This window comes from Procambarus clarkii, chromosome 44 (genome assembly GCF_040958095.1).
Source record: "Procambarus clarkii isolate CNS0578487 chromosome 44, FALCON_Pclarkii_2.0, whole genome shotgun sequence".
In the NCBI taxonomy this organism is placed as follows: Eukaryota; Metazoa; Arthropoda; class Malacostraca; order Decapoda; family Cambaridae; genus Procambarus; species Procambarus clarkii.
Genome location: NC_091193.1, coordinates 30,834,629 through 30,850,579, shown reverse-complemented (window position 1 = coordinate 30,850,579; position 15,951 = coordinate 30,834,629). Strand labels below are relative to the sequence as shown.

General features: G+C 40.5%; 1 protein-coding gene across 1 annotated transcript; it reads left to right on the top strand.

Moving 5' to 3' along the window:
- The first annotated feature begins 9,434 nt into the window (after positions 1–9,434).
- On the top strand, positions 9,435–12,729 carry LOC123753534 (uncharacterized). The gene is made up of 4 exons (XM_069300876.1): positions 9,435–9,812; positions 10,615–10,721; positions 11,683–11,763; positions 12,322–12,729. The coding sequence occupies exons 1-4, from the start codon at positions 9,678–9,680 to the stop codon at positions 12,425–12,427; spliced, it is 429 nt and encodes a 142-aa protein (XP_069156977.1). The 5' UTR covers positions 9,435–9,677; the 3' UTR covers positions 12,428–12,729.
- Positions 12,730–15,951: the final 3,222 nt, after the last annotated feature.

Here is a 15,951-nt window from a genome sequence, read left to right as displayed (position 1 = left end):
CACATGCTGCTATGGCGATGTCCACTCAAAAGATGAGTGGCGCTGCCCAATAAACTCGCCCCTCGGGGCAAAATTTAAAAAAAATAGTGTCAGAACCCCTACTGACCTTGAAAAGGCCATGAAGTCATGGTCTTGTCAATTCCCGCACTTTTGAAAGCAGTTTAAACAGTACGGCTTCGGCGGTTTCATAGGCTTATACATATGTGGGAACATGTCCTAGCAACCACGTTAGACGCTTAATCTGTTTTGAGCTTTTAAAACGCCTCTTCAGCAGAGGCCGGCCCTTTAATTACGCCTAACGTGCGGCTGGACTTTTTAAGTGTACTTCTCGGTTAAGGGCAAAGAGAAAAGGTCATGTATCGAATAGATTAGGGAAAGTTTGAGGTCTATCTAAAACTGTCAGAAGTGATAACGGAGATAACTAGGTTTTTATTCAGTATTTACTAAACATTATCAGCCGAACAAGACTTTGGGAGTAGAGGTTGGCTAATTCAGCAGTTACCAGGGAGGATGGTGGTTTATTTAAACAAATGGTAACTCTAGTCTAATAGTTTTTGCCAGGGTGCTTAAAGGGCAGCTTTGAGAAGTTTATCACTTATTAGTCGGGCAGTACTAGACGTGTGAAGGTACTAATGTGGTACCAGTTTCAAAGGAAAACGAAAATTTTAAAGAATTTTTGTTATAAATTATTCTAAGGTTGCCTGATCAACCAGGCTGTGACTCATACGTCAGGCTGCGAGCAGCAAAGTCGAACAGCCTGGTTGATCAGTCCAGCAACCAGGAGGCCTGGTCGACGACCGGGCCGCGGGGACGCTAAGCCCCGGAAGCACATCAAGGTAAGGTTTAATTTCCTTGTCAAATTAACGGCCCATTAGCTTAGTCTATTGTGGTTAGTTACTTTAATTGTAAAACTACAAATATTTGTATTCCTCTTGGAAAAATCATACATAAATTGCATAGTTCTACTATTAGCTGTTAATGATGTAACACTTGCATAGTTGATGAAATAGTGATAAGGTTTGTGATGTGTACCATGACTTTAGCAAAACTTTTCTTGATAGTGCCAAATGGAAAAAAAATGATAGGCTCAAAATATTGGGTGCTGTATGAATTTTAGAGCATTGCTATACCAAAGTGGTTAGTATAAATGGTGTTAAAGGAAATATTGTTGGTGCCTCAAGGCTATTCTGGGACCTCGGTTGAAGATGTTGGAGCAGGAATAATTGCAGAATTGCAAAATAAAAAAAATCGGAAGAAATACTTGCTGTCACTTGAGAGGATGGTTTTGAAATGGTATTGCCAAATGCAGTCTAATGCTGACAAATACAAGGTTTTGAGGCTAGGAAATGATAGTACAGATAAGAGCTAGATGGTGTGGATTACAAGAGGGACCAGAGTTTGATGAAAAATGCATAAATATTCATAATTGGGGCAAATGGGACGGTGATTTGTCAAAGCACTAGTAATAAAATACCTGGTATTCTCCAGGTATCTTGCTCTTGTTAAAGCCCCATTTAGGTGATGCAGTTCTGGTTGGCATGCTATAGAACGGCTATAAAATAATGCATTCAACGTAGGATGAGTTAACCCCACAAATTGGAAAAGTGTTGTATGAAAAGATTGAATACATGCCTCTAAAAAGGCAAAATTAGTGACATGATAGGTGGACAAATGGACATAAGGGAATATTAATGGGGTATTAAGAGTATGCACAAGACGACCCCGAAACAAAGGGTATGAATTGGATAGTTTTGCTTTAGGAAAGACCTGGGTAAATACTAGTTCGACAAAAGGGTTTTGGTTGAACAAATTAACGCGTAACAATGTGGCAGTGGGATCCCTAGATAAATCCACAAGGGCCGTGATGAGGATTGTAACCTGCGTCAAAGAGCATCACTCTGCTTTAATAGACTGAGCACATGGTAAAATCTTTTGCCATGTCGTAGCTCAATCAAGGCAGCGTCTGGGATGCTCTCGGACGCAGGTTAGAATCCTCGTCACGGCCCTTGTGGATTTGTTCATCTAATGCATCACGTTGTGATTTGTGATCCCTAGAGCGTAGGTAAATTGTTCAGGTAAATCAAGTCGTAGGTAAATTGTTCAGTGTAAGTGGGTGGATATAAGGAGCTGCATTGTATGGGCCAACAGCCATTCTGAAGTTGCCTTCATTCTTATCTTCTAACCTGCTTAGGCCTAGTTTTAATCGGAAGCTAATATGGCTATTAACTAGAAAGTTAATTAAAATATTTCAATAGTGAAAGCCAAAGTTGATAACAATGTATACTGTTGACTGAAGTTAAATAGGTGTTGCATCACCATACCAAAGCTTTAATCTTGGTAATTTAGTTTACAGCACTCCTTACTTATAGAACGACAGCTGAAACGGCTGAAACATCGGGAAGAAACGGAGACCAATATTAACAAGACCTCGTCGTGGATAGTCGTTAAGGACAGGGGTCTTGAAGACCTTGACAAGGCTGCCTACAGACGCCCTAAGGACAGCAAATTCATTTTTCGTGTTGGACGACAAGTGCTGTGGTGAGCCTGCAGTTCACTCGAAACGGAAATCGGCGAGGAGCGGCGAAGCGCAGACCCCTCAGACTGCTCGGAAAGTTAAGGAGGTACCAACGCGAATTTTGGTTGTGGGAGATTCCCAGGTGAGGTATTTAGACAGAACGTTTTGTGCCAGAGATAGGGGGAACAGATTAAGGGTTTGCTATCCGGGAGCTGGAATTGGTGATATTGTTGGAAACATGAATGATATTATGACGGGAAATGGGAACAAGCCCATTATTTGTATTAGTGCAGGGGGTAATGATGTTGGGCGAGTTAGGAGTGGGGAACTAATAGATTCAGGACAGCCATTGAATTAGTTAGGAGCAAGGGAGGAATCCTGAAAACTTTCTTCAAAGAAAGGGAGTGGGTAATGAATGGATGTCGAGGGCACTTGGTGTCACTTCCCGGCTGGAAAGATATTGCAAATCAAATGCAATATCTTTCATAGACAACTGGAAACACTTCTATGGAAGAAATGAAATGTATGCTCATGATGGGGTGCATCTATCGAGGGCTGGGGTTGTTGCTGTTGCGAACTCGTTGGAACCAGTGGTTAGAGGTGTTTGTTTGGGTTTAAACTATATAGTAGTGTTATGGGAATTGATTTGGAGGAAGGAGGTAATAAAAGTATGTGTTCGTGGGAGAAAAGAATTGGCAAAATGATCAGGGAAAGAAAAGGGCCTCAAAATAACAATTCACTTAGGGTATATTGCACTAACAGTAGAAGTCTAATAAATAAAATTAACGAATTAAATGCTCTTGTCTGCACAGAAAAAAATATTATTGCACATGCCGAAACATGGATGAATGTAGAAAATAGAGGACGATTAGCTGAACATAAAATAAATGGATTTAAACTATATCAGATATATTAGACGAGGGGGAGTAGCCATGTATGTTGGGGACAATTTGAAATGTAGTCTCAAAGAGGGAATAAAAACTGAGCCACCCGCAAACTATTTGGATAGAATTAAAAGAAAGCAAATATTATAATGAGTTATATATTGGCCACCAAATTTAGACAGAATGGAAGCAAAGCATGGAACTTACAAAGCATGCTATCCCCCCAGATATATGGCTTCATGCATGGAAGGAGTGTGCATCATTGCATCACCACCTTTCTTACCTTGCACACTGAAAAGTCATATACCACCTTCCTAGATCTTAAGTCTGCCTTTGGTATTGCAAATAGACATGTTATCTTGAGTGAGCTTGCAAGAATGAATATTGGTGGTCGGCTTCTTTGTTGGATCAGGGGTTACTTATCCAACAGGAAGTCATCTGTATTTTTCCAGGGGCATAGGAGTGTAACAAGAGACTTTGAACTAGGCACCCCGCAGGGGGGTGTCCTCAGTCCTACCTTATTCAATATCTTAATAAACACGCTGTTAAACTCTGTACCGAGCAAACCAAACGTCCACATCATTAGCTATGCTGATATAATGATACACACCGCTGGGTATGCTAACACGCAGAACACTCTTAACTCTGTATTAGACTCGTGTCAGGACCTAGGTTTAATTATCTCAGCAGAGAAAATAAAGATACACAATCGGCGCCCACCCAGGCAGGGAGGAGCTGTTCGCAAGATGCAACTGTCTAATGGCTCCCAGCTTGACTATGTAAACAGATTCAAATACCTTGGCCTTGAGGTGCCACTGTATGGTCCTGGTGTATTCAGACTCTGTCGTCAGTTTAAAGAGAGGCTCCGAGCTCTCAAGGCTGTTGCAGGTTATCACTCAGGCTATGGTGCCAATGTCAGAATTGTCAAAATGATGTACTTTGCATACATCAGATCTTTAGTAGATTATGCTGCATCTCTGCTTGTTTTGATGCCTGAAAGAAAGCTTGGAGGGCTTGAAAAATTGCAAAACGAAGCCTTGAGGATAATCCTTGGGTGTCCTCGTACCACAAAGATACTTAATATGAGAAAGGAACTTAATATTCTGAGCGTTGTTGGTCGTGTTACTGAAATTAACTGTCAAATTGGTATAAAAATGCTTAGGCTAACTCATCCTAATCCTTGCACAGAAGCCCTCCAGAATTTCTTTATTGAAGATCAGCATTGTTCCAAATGGATAACAAAAACTGGAACTCAACTCAGAATGTATCAGGTTCATGATTTGTATCAAGAGAAACAACAGCGGCACTTTCCTGTACCGTGGGAGGTTACACCCTTTCCAGTTTTAATCCCTCCCTTTCCACCCAAGAAGCAAATTAGAGATCAGCCCAAGCTTCGTCTTGAGGCAAAGCTCAACGCCTTAAGCCATATTGATGCTCTGTCCACAGAGCATTCTCTCTCTCAAATTATATACACTGATGGTTCCCTACACCGCACCACGGGTGCAGCTGGAAGTGCAGTTGTCCTGACAATGGGCGATGGCCTATACTTTGAGTGGGGAGTCCGTATAAACTGGGCCTCTACCCTTCAGACTGAACTATTTGCCTTGATCCTTGCACTGAAATGTGTACAAGTCTCAACTTGATACATTAATTGTAAGTGACTCCTTATCATCCTTAAATGCTCTCAACTCTTTAAGACATAACTGTAACATGCTCGTGTCCGAAGCTAGACACAAATACAACAAAATTATTAAGGATGGTAACAGTCCATTTCATGTGGTCTCCATCTCATGTTGGCCTCCGAATGCATGATAGAGCTGATAAGTTAGCCAAAGAATCTGCCTTTAAAGGAGCCGTTGAGTGTAACCTTGGATTGTCAATGAGCAATCTGAGAGCAGCTGTACACCGAGAACTTCAACAAGATCTTGTAGATCTGAGGCAAAGTGAAATTGACACCAGTAATTCCATCTATCATCATACTATCATGCAAGAGGAGCCACACATCTATGGATCATCCAATAAAATCAGCAGACTTCTAGATGTTACTACTGCTCGGCTTAGACTCGGTTACAAGTATCTCTGGGAATTCTCATTATCTGCTGATGTAGACCTGACCAAATGTAAACTGTGTCAACAAAATTATTCGCACACCCTCCGTCACTATGTGATGGAGTGCGAAAAGATACGTGAATTTAGAGACAATTCTATAACCAATGTTCCAGCGATGTGTCAATATTTCATTCAAAATGATCTGCTAATAGAAATTTTAGCCAAATATCCCCAGTTTGCTAACTGTAGGTAGTAACTAAGTGATTGTAACCTATCCACCGCTGCCCACTGGATGGGGGGGCGGTGTGCAGGACAAACATATAAATTTTGACACTAGCTCTCCACATATGTCAGTTGCTTAATTTAGAACCTGTACTTGAGGTCGATCTCGAACCCATTGTTGATGTGATGACTTATATTGAATTTTGTAACTAGCTCATCAAGATTGTAACTTGCTTAGCTAAATGAATTGTGGGGTTCAGTCCCTGAGCCCATTATGTGCCTCTGTAACCCTTTCCACTACCGCCCACAAGATGGGTATGGGGTGCATAATAAATGAACTAAACTAAACAGTTTTGTTAATTTGAGTGAATATTTCCAGAAAGTTGATTGTGGCCATACCTGTCGGAGTAGTAAAGACAAACGTTCAAATTGCTCTTCTTGATGTAACCCCCAAGCTGTAGGCTGCTGTTATTTTAAGAGGTAATCTTTTACTTATGGAAAACTGGCCACTGTAATGATTAATCTCTACTCGATATACAGGCTCAATAGTCTCTGTAGTAAATATACTCTATTGTCAATGAAGTACACAAGCCTTAGGTGATCCATTGGCTGAGGAAAATCAAAGTTCATTGAAATAAATTTATTGAGGTAAAATCCAACAAGGGATGAGGTAGCTAAGGCTTGTCTAACTTGTCCTTATTGGTAGTTCAGTAATTTTTTAGCTAGTATGTTGCATAATAAAAATTAAATGGTTGTTAAAATGTTCATTGCACACGCCATAATGGCCGTCAGATGTTAAATGTCAGACTAAGGGGTGAGATTAGTGGTAAATGTGACATTGATCAGTGCAATGTTACTAGATTCTTGAAACTTTCCCTTGCATGGTCAAATTTATTATGTAATTATTTTAATTTGTATCTGTTGGTTTGGTGTGCAAATGTTATTGTAAGTTTCATACTTTCTAATGCGACTTGTTATACTGAGAGCACTTTATGAATATTAAAGTACCTAAGTTCATAATTTGTAAGCTTAATAGTAACAAAGTATACTAAAATGTATTAATATTTTCTCTTGACAGGTGGAGACGCATTATCTAAAATGGCTGTTGCAATGTATTGAAATTAAATTTTATTAAAAACTCTGGGTTAGTTGAAGTCGCTTATTGTAAATAGTGATGAATTGTGGTATTTTAGTTGTTTCTCTAATTTTATTGAAACGAGCTTTTTCAGTGTTTTGGAATGTTTAATAAGGTTCTTGGCACCATCTGTCTTGACTACAAATTTACTTGATTATAAATATATTGGTGTTCTGGGCAGTTTACCTTGTTTGAGCAACAAGGTGATGCAAGGCAGTTTTTTTCCCAACTTGGCTGTAGTTGTTAAAGCCAAACGTAACTTAGAAACGTTGGTAGCAAGTTTGTAGTGTGGTGCATGGGATTGAAGGAATAATCACCGCTCCACATTGATAAGATAGATTCCTGTTGCATTGAAGTCGGCAAGTTGAATAAATGTTTTGGAAAATATTGTAGTTATAATATTGTACACCATTGTGTTAATTAGAATAATGATCATAACTTGGTGAAAGGGTGGTTATTATATTGGTTTTCAATTTTATAATTACTTTATTATAGCAAATGTTTGTATTTGAAGGTAGTTAAAATCTAATTTATATATTACCTGTTGGTAATATAGTCGCCAACATCAAACTTAAAGTATACAAGGCATTATAGTAAGTCTTTACCAAAGTTCATGTATATTAGGATAGCTAATGTAGGTGTACATAAGCTAAAAGTTGAAAAAATAACGTAATGGAACACAATTGTATAGATTATCATTGCCCATACTGTAGATATTAGTGATAAGTTTTCTACTAAATGAGGTCCATCTCCCTTTTTGGTTGTCGTGACGTAAAGTAGAGGGGGGGGGGGGGGGTAAACGCACAACTGTCAGATTAGTTCCACTTCACATCTGCAAGGTGACAATCTTTCATAATTTCACATTCAATATTCTTGTAATATCGACACATTGGTTTTTAAAAAACAAACCACTTTTGATAGTATCACCTTTTGATAGTAATACCCTTCATCCACCTATCATTCTTGCTGGTGCCAGGTGCCATGTTGAAGAGTACATCCCCCCCCCCCTCACTCATTGTAATAAGTGAGGCAAGTTCGAGCACGGTGTCCTCAAATGCACAAGTCTTCGTTTCTCTCTGCCCCATGTGTGGGGACGATAGCCACTCTAAGACAGATTGCTCATATCCCCCGGGCTCGCTACCTGAATTGCGGCGAGGCCCACCCTACATTCTCTCGCACGTGTATCGACTCAAAGCTTGAAGTAGTCCTTAACTTGAAACGCCAGGATCATTTGACTTTTCCCGAGGCAAGACACGGTTTGCAGTGTCCACCCCTTCACTGGCGTATCTTATGCTCGCACGTTGTTCTACCTCTCGTCCTTCCCACCTTTGTCCCACAACCATTTCTAGGCCTTGGACCCCAACATGCCCACCACCTTCCCTGTTCCTTTACGTCCTGGGTCGGAAGGTATCTCTCGTGAATCTCCTTCTGGATTCTCCCCCCCCCCCTTTCCTTTTCCTACTGTCTGCCAAGTAATTTCGTTTTCCCCGATCTTTCCTGTACCTCCCCACTACCTCTTGGCCCTCCACGTCGCCTGTCTGTCCAGGCTGCTGTCCATCATCCTCCCAGCAATCTTGTTGTTCACTCCCATTCTTCACTTAAGACCCTAGTCAGTCGGCCAGTACGATGTTACTGGAACACCTGTCCGTCAGAAACGTAAGCCTGGCTCCTCTCCATCCTCCTCCCCCTGCGGGTAAGAAAAGACGGCATTCCTTTCTTCCTCGCCCCCTAACTATTGCTTACTCCCCATTTTATTGGTTGGAGCCCCCTGTCCCTAATGTGAAAGTTTCTTTTGGCCCAATTTCCTCTTGGTTGCTGACTTAGTTTCTACCCCCTATCCTCCTGGCCTTGACAGCCCCCCCCCCCTCCCTGAACCCTGTCAATCTGCCTCTGGCGTCTTGCTCTTTTTTTTTTCCCCTCCATTCTTACTAAGTTAACCCATGGCCCGCTAAACCATAGTCTGATCTTTAGCTTTTTTAATATGCTGTGTTATTTACCTTTTTCTTTGTTCTGTTGCTGTCCTTCAGCAACAGAACAGCTGTTGTTAGCAAATAATTGCTAACTCCCATGAACTCCAACTTCTGTTTAGGTTTCACCACTGTCTCTGGGAGCCGATGCTTGGTGCTCGTCGTGATAACTGTCGTGGTTATTCCTTTCTTCCCCTTCCCCCTACTCCTCCCCTACTCCTCCCCCCCCCCCTTGATCTTGCTGGGGCCCATAACTATATTGGTCTCTTGATTCGTACTGATAATCTTTGTCCTACTGTTTCCATGTCCTATCCATTATTTTGCTGGCCATGTTTTTGAGTAAAATGTAGTCTGTTAAATGTTTCCCCCAAATGTCCCTCTTTCCCTTCCTGATGTCAGGAACCTCCTGGACTCCTTAACAGAGCTGGTGTTCCTGTTGGGTTATTTAAACTGTCGACATACCCTTTGGGGTGATGTTGACACACCCAAGGCGGCCTTCTCTAACCATTCGTTCTCTTCCCTGAATTCTGGTGAGCCCACCCCATGTGGACTGTGACTCACTTTCCTGTCTTGATCTTTCTCTAATCGTCTCTGTACTTGGATATCTCCTGGAGGGTTCATAACCTCTATAAGTGACCATTTCACCATCCTTGTCTTTTCACCCTCCCCTCTCCTTCCCTAGGTGGCAGTTTGCCAAAGCTGATTAGAACCTATTCACCCTCCGTGCTACTGTGACCTCTCCTTACTACCTCTTCCTTGCACCCTCCTCGTTTTCATTAGTCTTCGATGCTACTCTCTATTCCTTGCTCTACCTCCCAGGGCACACGGAAGTGCGTTCCCTGGACTGCGGATTGCTAGGGTTGTCGGCTGTAAGTGTGCAGCCTGGAAAAGACTGATGCTGGCAGATGGCTGATTCTTATATTTTGTTTCAGAAAGTGCAGTGGGCTGTTGGACCACCTGGACAGCGAGAGTTGGAAGTGTTTCCACCATTACGTCAGATACTCCTCTGCCGCAGATTTGGAAGATTTGCAATATTGTGGGTAAGCTCATTCCCTATGACTAGCAGGTTCTTCACCTCTGTGGTACTCTGGTGGTGGAGCCAGTGCAGGTCACAACCGAACTGGGTTCTCACTTGTTAGCTGTGGTTCTAATCTTCAATTTTTCCTTAAACACGTTCTTGAATCTCGTGCCTTAAACTTCCACACTCGGTGGTACTACATAGCCTTCCCGGTTTGGTGGGTTTTAAAAATTTTTACTAAATGAGGTTTAAGTTCTTTAAAAGTGGCAACAAATGGCAAATACATTTAGATCTGTGTACAGTTTGCTTATCTATTTAAAATTAAATCCCATTTGATCCGCAAGCAAGCAAGAGTGATTTGGCATGAATCCTGGGCGAGTAACTGTATCATCTGTTTAACGGTGTAAAATTGGTACCTAGTTAAATTTTTAGTGTTCTGGGGTAACATGGAATAAAGTTATTGGCCTAAATGGTACGCATGCTTGTGGCTGTACAAGAATGAAAGATCTGTCGTATTGTTTTTTTTTGACATAAATAGCAACAACTCTTGAGTTTGCTTGGCATGTTTCAAATACATGTTACCAAAGATATATGGAGGAGGGGAATTGTAAACTATAAATTTGAAATACAAATTTTGTAGCATATAAACCTTAAATGTGGACTTCAAAGTGCTTTATCTTCTAATTTATAAATTAGATATGGTGGGGGGGGGGGGGGAGTATATAATTCGTTAGTGTAACTTTAAAAGACAAATATTTTAAAGTTAAACAAAATGAAATTGCTATGCAAAACCTTATTAACCATATTTAATGTTCCATTGACAGGTTGTAGAAGGTCCTTCCAAGATAACTTCAGGAACAGTTGCAGAACAATCGCTGGAAGTGTTAAATGCTACAGAAAGTAGCATAGTTGTCAGAATTAGAGGGCCAAAGTAAGTTTTAGTTTAATAGGTAAAATGTGCTTACATAATTTTTACCTAAATATTTAATGAAATTGTGAAGGGGCCTTGAAATTGGGTAAATTGAAACTAGTTTAAGGCCTTGACTAGTGGGTACTATATCCTAAAGTTAATTCTTGCAAGAATTGTGCTTTGAATAGAATAAATGTGACTTTAAATTTGTGAATGTAAAGTTGGGAACTAACTGTTAAACGGCATAAATTTGCAAGTTAAAGATTTTATGAAATGTTTTATATAAATCTTAATTTGTTTGCTTAACTTCTGGTGTTAAGTTGATTGCATGGTTCTTAATTATTTGGCTAGAAGTCATTCATTTAAAAATTACACAAATCACAATGTGATATTTGCAATGCACAAGGGCTGTGATGAGGGGTTCAAACTTATGTCGTAGGATCCCAGATGTGCTTTAAGACTGTGCCACAACATGGTAAAAGAATCCCAACTGGGAGGTCTACTGACATCATGGATTTAATCTGTTTGTAGCTTAAAAGGCTATGTTCATAAATTAAAGAATCATTTACTGATGGTATAGTACACAAATTAAATATTGAATGGTAACTGTACTTCAACTTAGTTTATTTATTTGAAGCTTAAATAGATAGTCTTTCAGAATAATGATGGGAAAGTCGAACTTCAGCCCTGAGTTTGAAGGTGTTAATTGCTTGACATTCTGAATTAGGCGAGTGTGATAGTGAACATTATAACTTAAACACTCATTATGGCTGAAGATAATCTGAAATGATGCTTACATGTAGATAAAATAAATTGCCGAGAGATATTGGTGACTTTAATGAACTTATGGTTAGTCAAACTAAGTTTAATGTTTTTGCTTGATTAGCATTAAAGGAGAATTCTAACAATCTTAATTGTAAGATTAAAGGAACCTGCATATGTAAAATCTTGTTTAACAAGCTAATTTGGGTAAATGTTTCAGGTGGTATGGAAGATTACAATGTCATCAAAGCATTGACTGGCTTCAGTGTGGTTGTTCTACTCTGCAAATCTACGAAAGTTGGTATGTGGAATTAAGTGTTTTAGCTATGTCAACTAATTAATTTACTTTCTTTCATCTAGTACATTTATAGATGTGTACAAAAGTCCTACTGTTACAACCTGCAGGGATTGATGCAGTTTGTACTGATCCTACCCCATTTCATAGAAGGGGACCAGGCAGTCCTGCAGATTTCCCTGGCTTGGCTTTTTCAGAGCCCTGCTCTACTACCCATCCAATAGATGGACTAGAATTGCATAGGGACCCTTAACAATGTGCAAACATTGTTAATCACTACAGGGCTTGTTCACTGAAAGAGTGGATACATCCAGAGGTTTAGTGCCTGAAACATGATGTACATAAGCTTTACACAAAGCTTATTTACATCATGTTGGGCACTAAACCAAAAGATGTGATGCACTCTTTTGGCCAACAAGTCCTGCCTCAAATGGAAGTAAGGGGTAGGCCTGGCTGAGGCAAATCTTAAAAGATTGGCACTTAGGGGTTTTGGTGCTTATAGATAGGTGTTAGTGTTAATAAAATGAGTGTCCCTGTTTGATATACTTTATTTTTGCTTTACAGGTGGATGTTGTCCTTGGTACTCTGGGGTTTTCTCTGGCATTTTGATGGTCTTCAGTGGATTGAATCTAGGAGGAGCAGCTTCCCACAACCTGAAAGACAATATTAATGTTAGTGTAAACTATTAAATAAATATTCCAATGAAACTTTATACTATACTTTATCCTGAAATTAGCAAAGATTCTATCATGCTGGAAATTACTGATGCAAAGAACTTGTGAAATTTATAAATAAGTTACTAAAGTGAAAAATTAATTGACATCACTAACTTCAGAGTTTCCTGCAAGTAATATGCCAAACTGGATTAAGCTGATAAATCTAAACTAACATTACTAATTTGCAAAGTATCTTAATTTTACACTTGACTAAAATTAAACTTTACAATTGTATGGACTACATTTAAGGCTAAGCAACATCCACTAAACATTGAATGTTTGGAAGTGTTGTAAAAAAAAAATACGTTGACTTAAATGTCAAACTAAAACATCTATACAATATGGTTTTTCACCAATACCTTACTAAATGCCAGACCTGGAACACTGTGGTTCCAGTAATCAGAAGTTAATTATAATGGGCTAGATATTCAAACTTGATTGGAAAGTATGAAACTACCTTTTGTCAAAAGTAAAATCCAACTCAAAGTTGTAGTATAAGAAAAACAATATTAGACATGACCAGTCTGCCTTATTATTTCCTGGACTTTGATAAGTCCTACCAAATATTGTGAATGAAAATTTCATTATTCACACCAGACATCCCAAAACCACAAATGTTTCAAGCTGATGAATAGAAGTAATTAAGGATAGTAGTGTATTATACACTACCTGTAAAAAGTACCATAAACTGGAAGAGCCTTACAAACTAAAATTTATAATTACCACATGCCTAGAATTTAATCCAAACTTAAATGAACTCTCAGCCAAAATTACTAAAGTTAAAAGATGTTCATAACAAGTTTATATCTAGATTTCAAATGTCGCTCAAATCTTCGAAATAACCAAGCACAAAACTGTCAGATTAGTTTCACCTCGCTTCTGCGAGGTGACAATCATTCAATGATCTTGTAATAACACATTCGTTGGTTAAAAACAAACCTGGTCACTTTTTTGTGGAAATGGTAACCAGCTATTCAAACAAGACTTCTGGTACACATGTCACTTGCTTGCTAAAGCTGTTGATAAGGTACCATATGAAAGAATAGGAGGGGAAAAACAGGCACAGAATCAATGGTAACAGTCAAATTAAAGCGTCCTAAACAGAAATGACTGGAAAATTTTGCGAGATTCATACCACAAGGGTCTAAACCTTATAAATCCATGACATCAAACACCAAGATTTATAGAGTAAAAAAAAAACAATGATATCGAGGCCTTGCAAAGATCTACATGAACTCTAAAAATGGTTACAAGGCTGACAAATTCTTCTTAATATACAAATAACATTGTTCTGGCTCACATGCAAGGTTTTACAATCCATATCACAACTACCACATTAACATTACAACGAAATAGAACGATGAAATAAGCACCTTCGAGTATGAATCCATCATTCACCAAAAGTTGATGCAGTGAAAGGTAAGGTAATTATCAAAAGAAGGCACCAAACCGAGAAGGCTACATAGCACCCTCAAACTGCGAAATAATCAGAGGGCGCTAAATATCACCAAGAATGCCAATACGAGAACAGAACGCATAAGGCGAACGATATCAAAAGTATCCGATTCACCAACAATTCTATCCAGGGACAAGTCGGAAAGCAAGACACACACACATCCTGGAAGTCAGGACATTCAACAAGGATATGCACAACTGTACGAGGGACAACGCAATTTGGACAATAAGGAGCAAGGTGGCGCTCCATTAAGTGACCATGAGTTCAGCGAGTATGGCCAATCAGCAACTTGCTAGAGCAGTTTCCCACCGACGGTTACGGTGGCAGGAGGAAGGACACGGGGACACACTACGTTTGAGAGTACGCAACTTGTTACCAACTACAGACGACCAACAACCCTGCCAATGGGCAAGGATGGAGGAATGAATAACAGGATAAAAGTCCGAGTAAGGAATACCTTTATGGGAGATGGGACAAGAACGGATAGCTTCTTTAGAGGCAGCATCCGCATGCTCATTTAAACAAACACCAATATGGCTGGGAACCAAGCAAAACTCTACCGATTTAAATGTACTAGAAATAAGAAACAGCCAATGTTGAATATCCATGACCACCGGATGGACAGGATTAAAGGACCCTACAGCCATGAGAGCACTACGAGAGTCAACTACAATCACAAAGGAGGATTGACAATGAGAAAGCAAGAGACGGAGAGCATAGAGAACAGCATAAAGTTCTGCTGTGAAGACGCTAGCCTTCGAAAGGAGGCGACACATATAAGTGCAGTCAGGAAAAAAACAGTAGCCCACACCATCCGCAGACTTAGACCCCTCGGTGAAGATGGAAACAGAGTGGGAGTGCGAAGAAAAGTGCTCAAGGAAAAGGCGTTTCAGAACCCTAGGAGGGGTAAAAGCTTTAGTGATGCGGGTCAAGGATGTACAAAACTTTGGAAGGGGTACTCTCCACGGAGGCAAGGAACAATACGAGGAGAAACATTAGAAACACGAACAGAAAGCGAGATAATCGGACAGAAAGAGGGAGGCGATGAAGATGAACAGGAACCACAGGAGGAGTCAAAGTTAAAGCACGACAGAGGCGAGAGGAAGGATGTTGCAAGGACCGCGCAAGATAGCGAAGACAGTAGCGATCACGGCGGTCCTGGAGAGGCAGGAAGCCAGTGTCAACATACAAGCTAAGGATGGGAGTCGAACGAAAGGCACCAGAACTGAGGCGCAACCCAGTATGGTGCAAAGCATCAAGACGGCGAAGAGTAGAAGGAGAAGCAGACGAGTAAGCAGGGCAACCATAATCGAGCTTAGACAGGACGAGAGAGGAATGTAAAGCAAGGAGAGTGCGCCTATCTGCCCCCCAAGAAGTATGGGACAAGACCCGAAGGAGGGTAAGGGCCTTAGAGCACTCAACACGGAGGTAAGAGATATGGGGAGACCAAGACAAACGAGTGTCAAGGAATAACCCCAAAAGCTTCGCGGAATCTTTGTATTCAAGGGGATGACCATAAAGTGACAAAGAGGGACGAAGAACAACCCGTTTCCGCGTAAAAGTCATGGCACAAGTCTTAGAAGTAGAGAACTTGAAGCCATGACCTGTGGCCCAAGACGACACGGCATCAATTGCAAGTTGAAGCCGGCGTTGAAGGAGAGGCGAATCATCACCCTGACAACAAAGGGTAAGATCATCGACATAGAGAGCGGAGAAGACACCAGAAGGAAGAGAGGAAAGAAGACCATTGAGGGCAACAAGAAAAAGAGTAGTGCTCAGAACACTACCCTGGGGCACACCTTCGTATTGCTGAAAAGAGGGAGAGAGAGCGGTACCAAGGCGCACCCGAAAGGAACGACGAGAGAGGAAGCTGCAGAGAAAGAGGGAGATGACCACGAAGGCCAAAAGAATGAAGTTGAGATAGGATATGATAACGCCAAGTGGTGTCGTAAGCCTTTTCTAGGTCAAAAGGACGGCAACAACGGAGGTCTTCGCAGCAAAAGCAGTACGAATATAGACCTC

Excerpts from the sequence above, each read along its gene's own strand:
- LOC123753534 (XM_069300876.1), top strand. The coding sequence starts at position 9,678 with ATGGCTGATTCTTATATTTTGTTTCAGAAAGTGCAGTGGGCTGTTGGA. Across the intron at positions 9,813-10,614 it reads GAAGATTTGCAATATTGTGG|GTTGTAGAAGGTCCTTCCAA; the intron begins GTAAGCTCATTC and ends TTCCATTGACAG. Across the intron at positions 10,722-11,682 it reads GTCAGAATTAGAGGGCCAAA|GTGGTATGGAAGATTACAAT; the intron begins GTAAGTTTTAGT and ends TAAATGTTTCAG.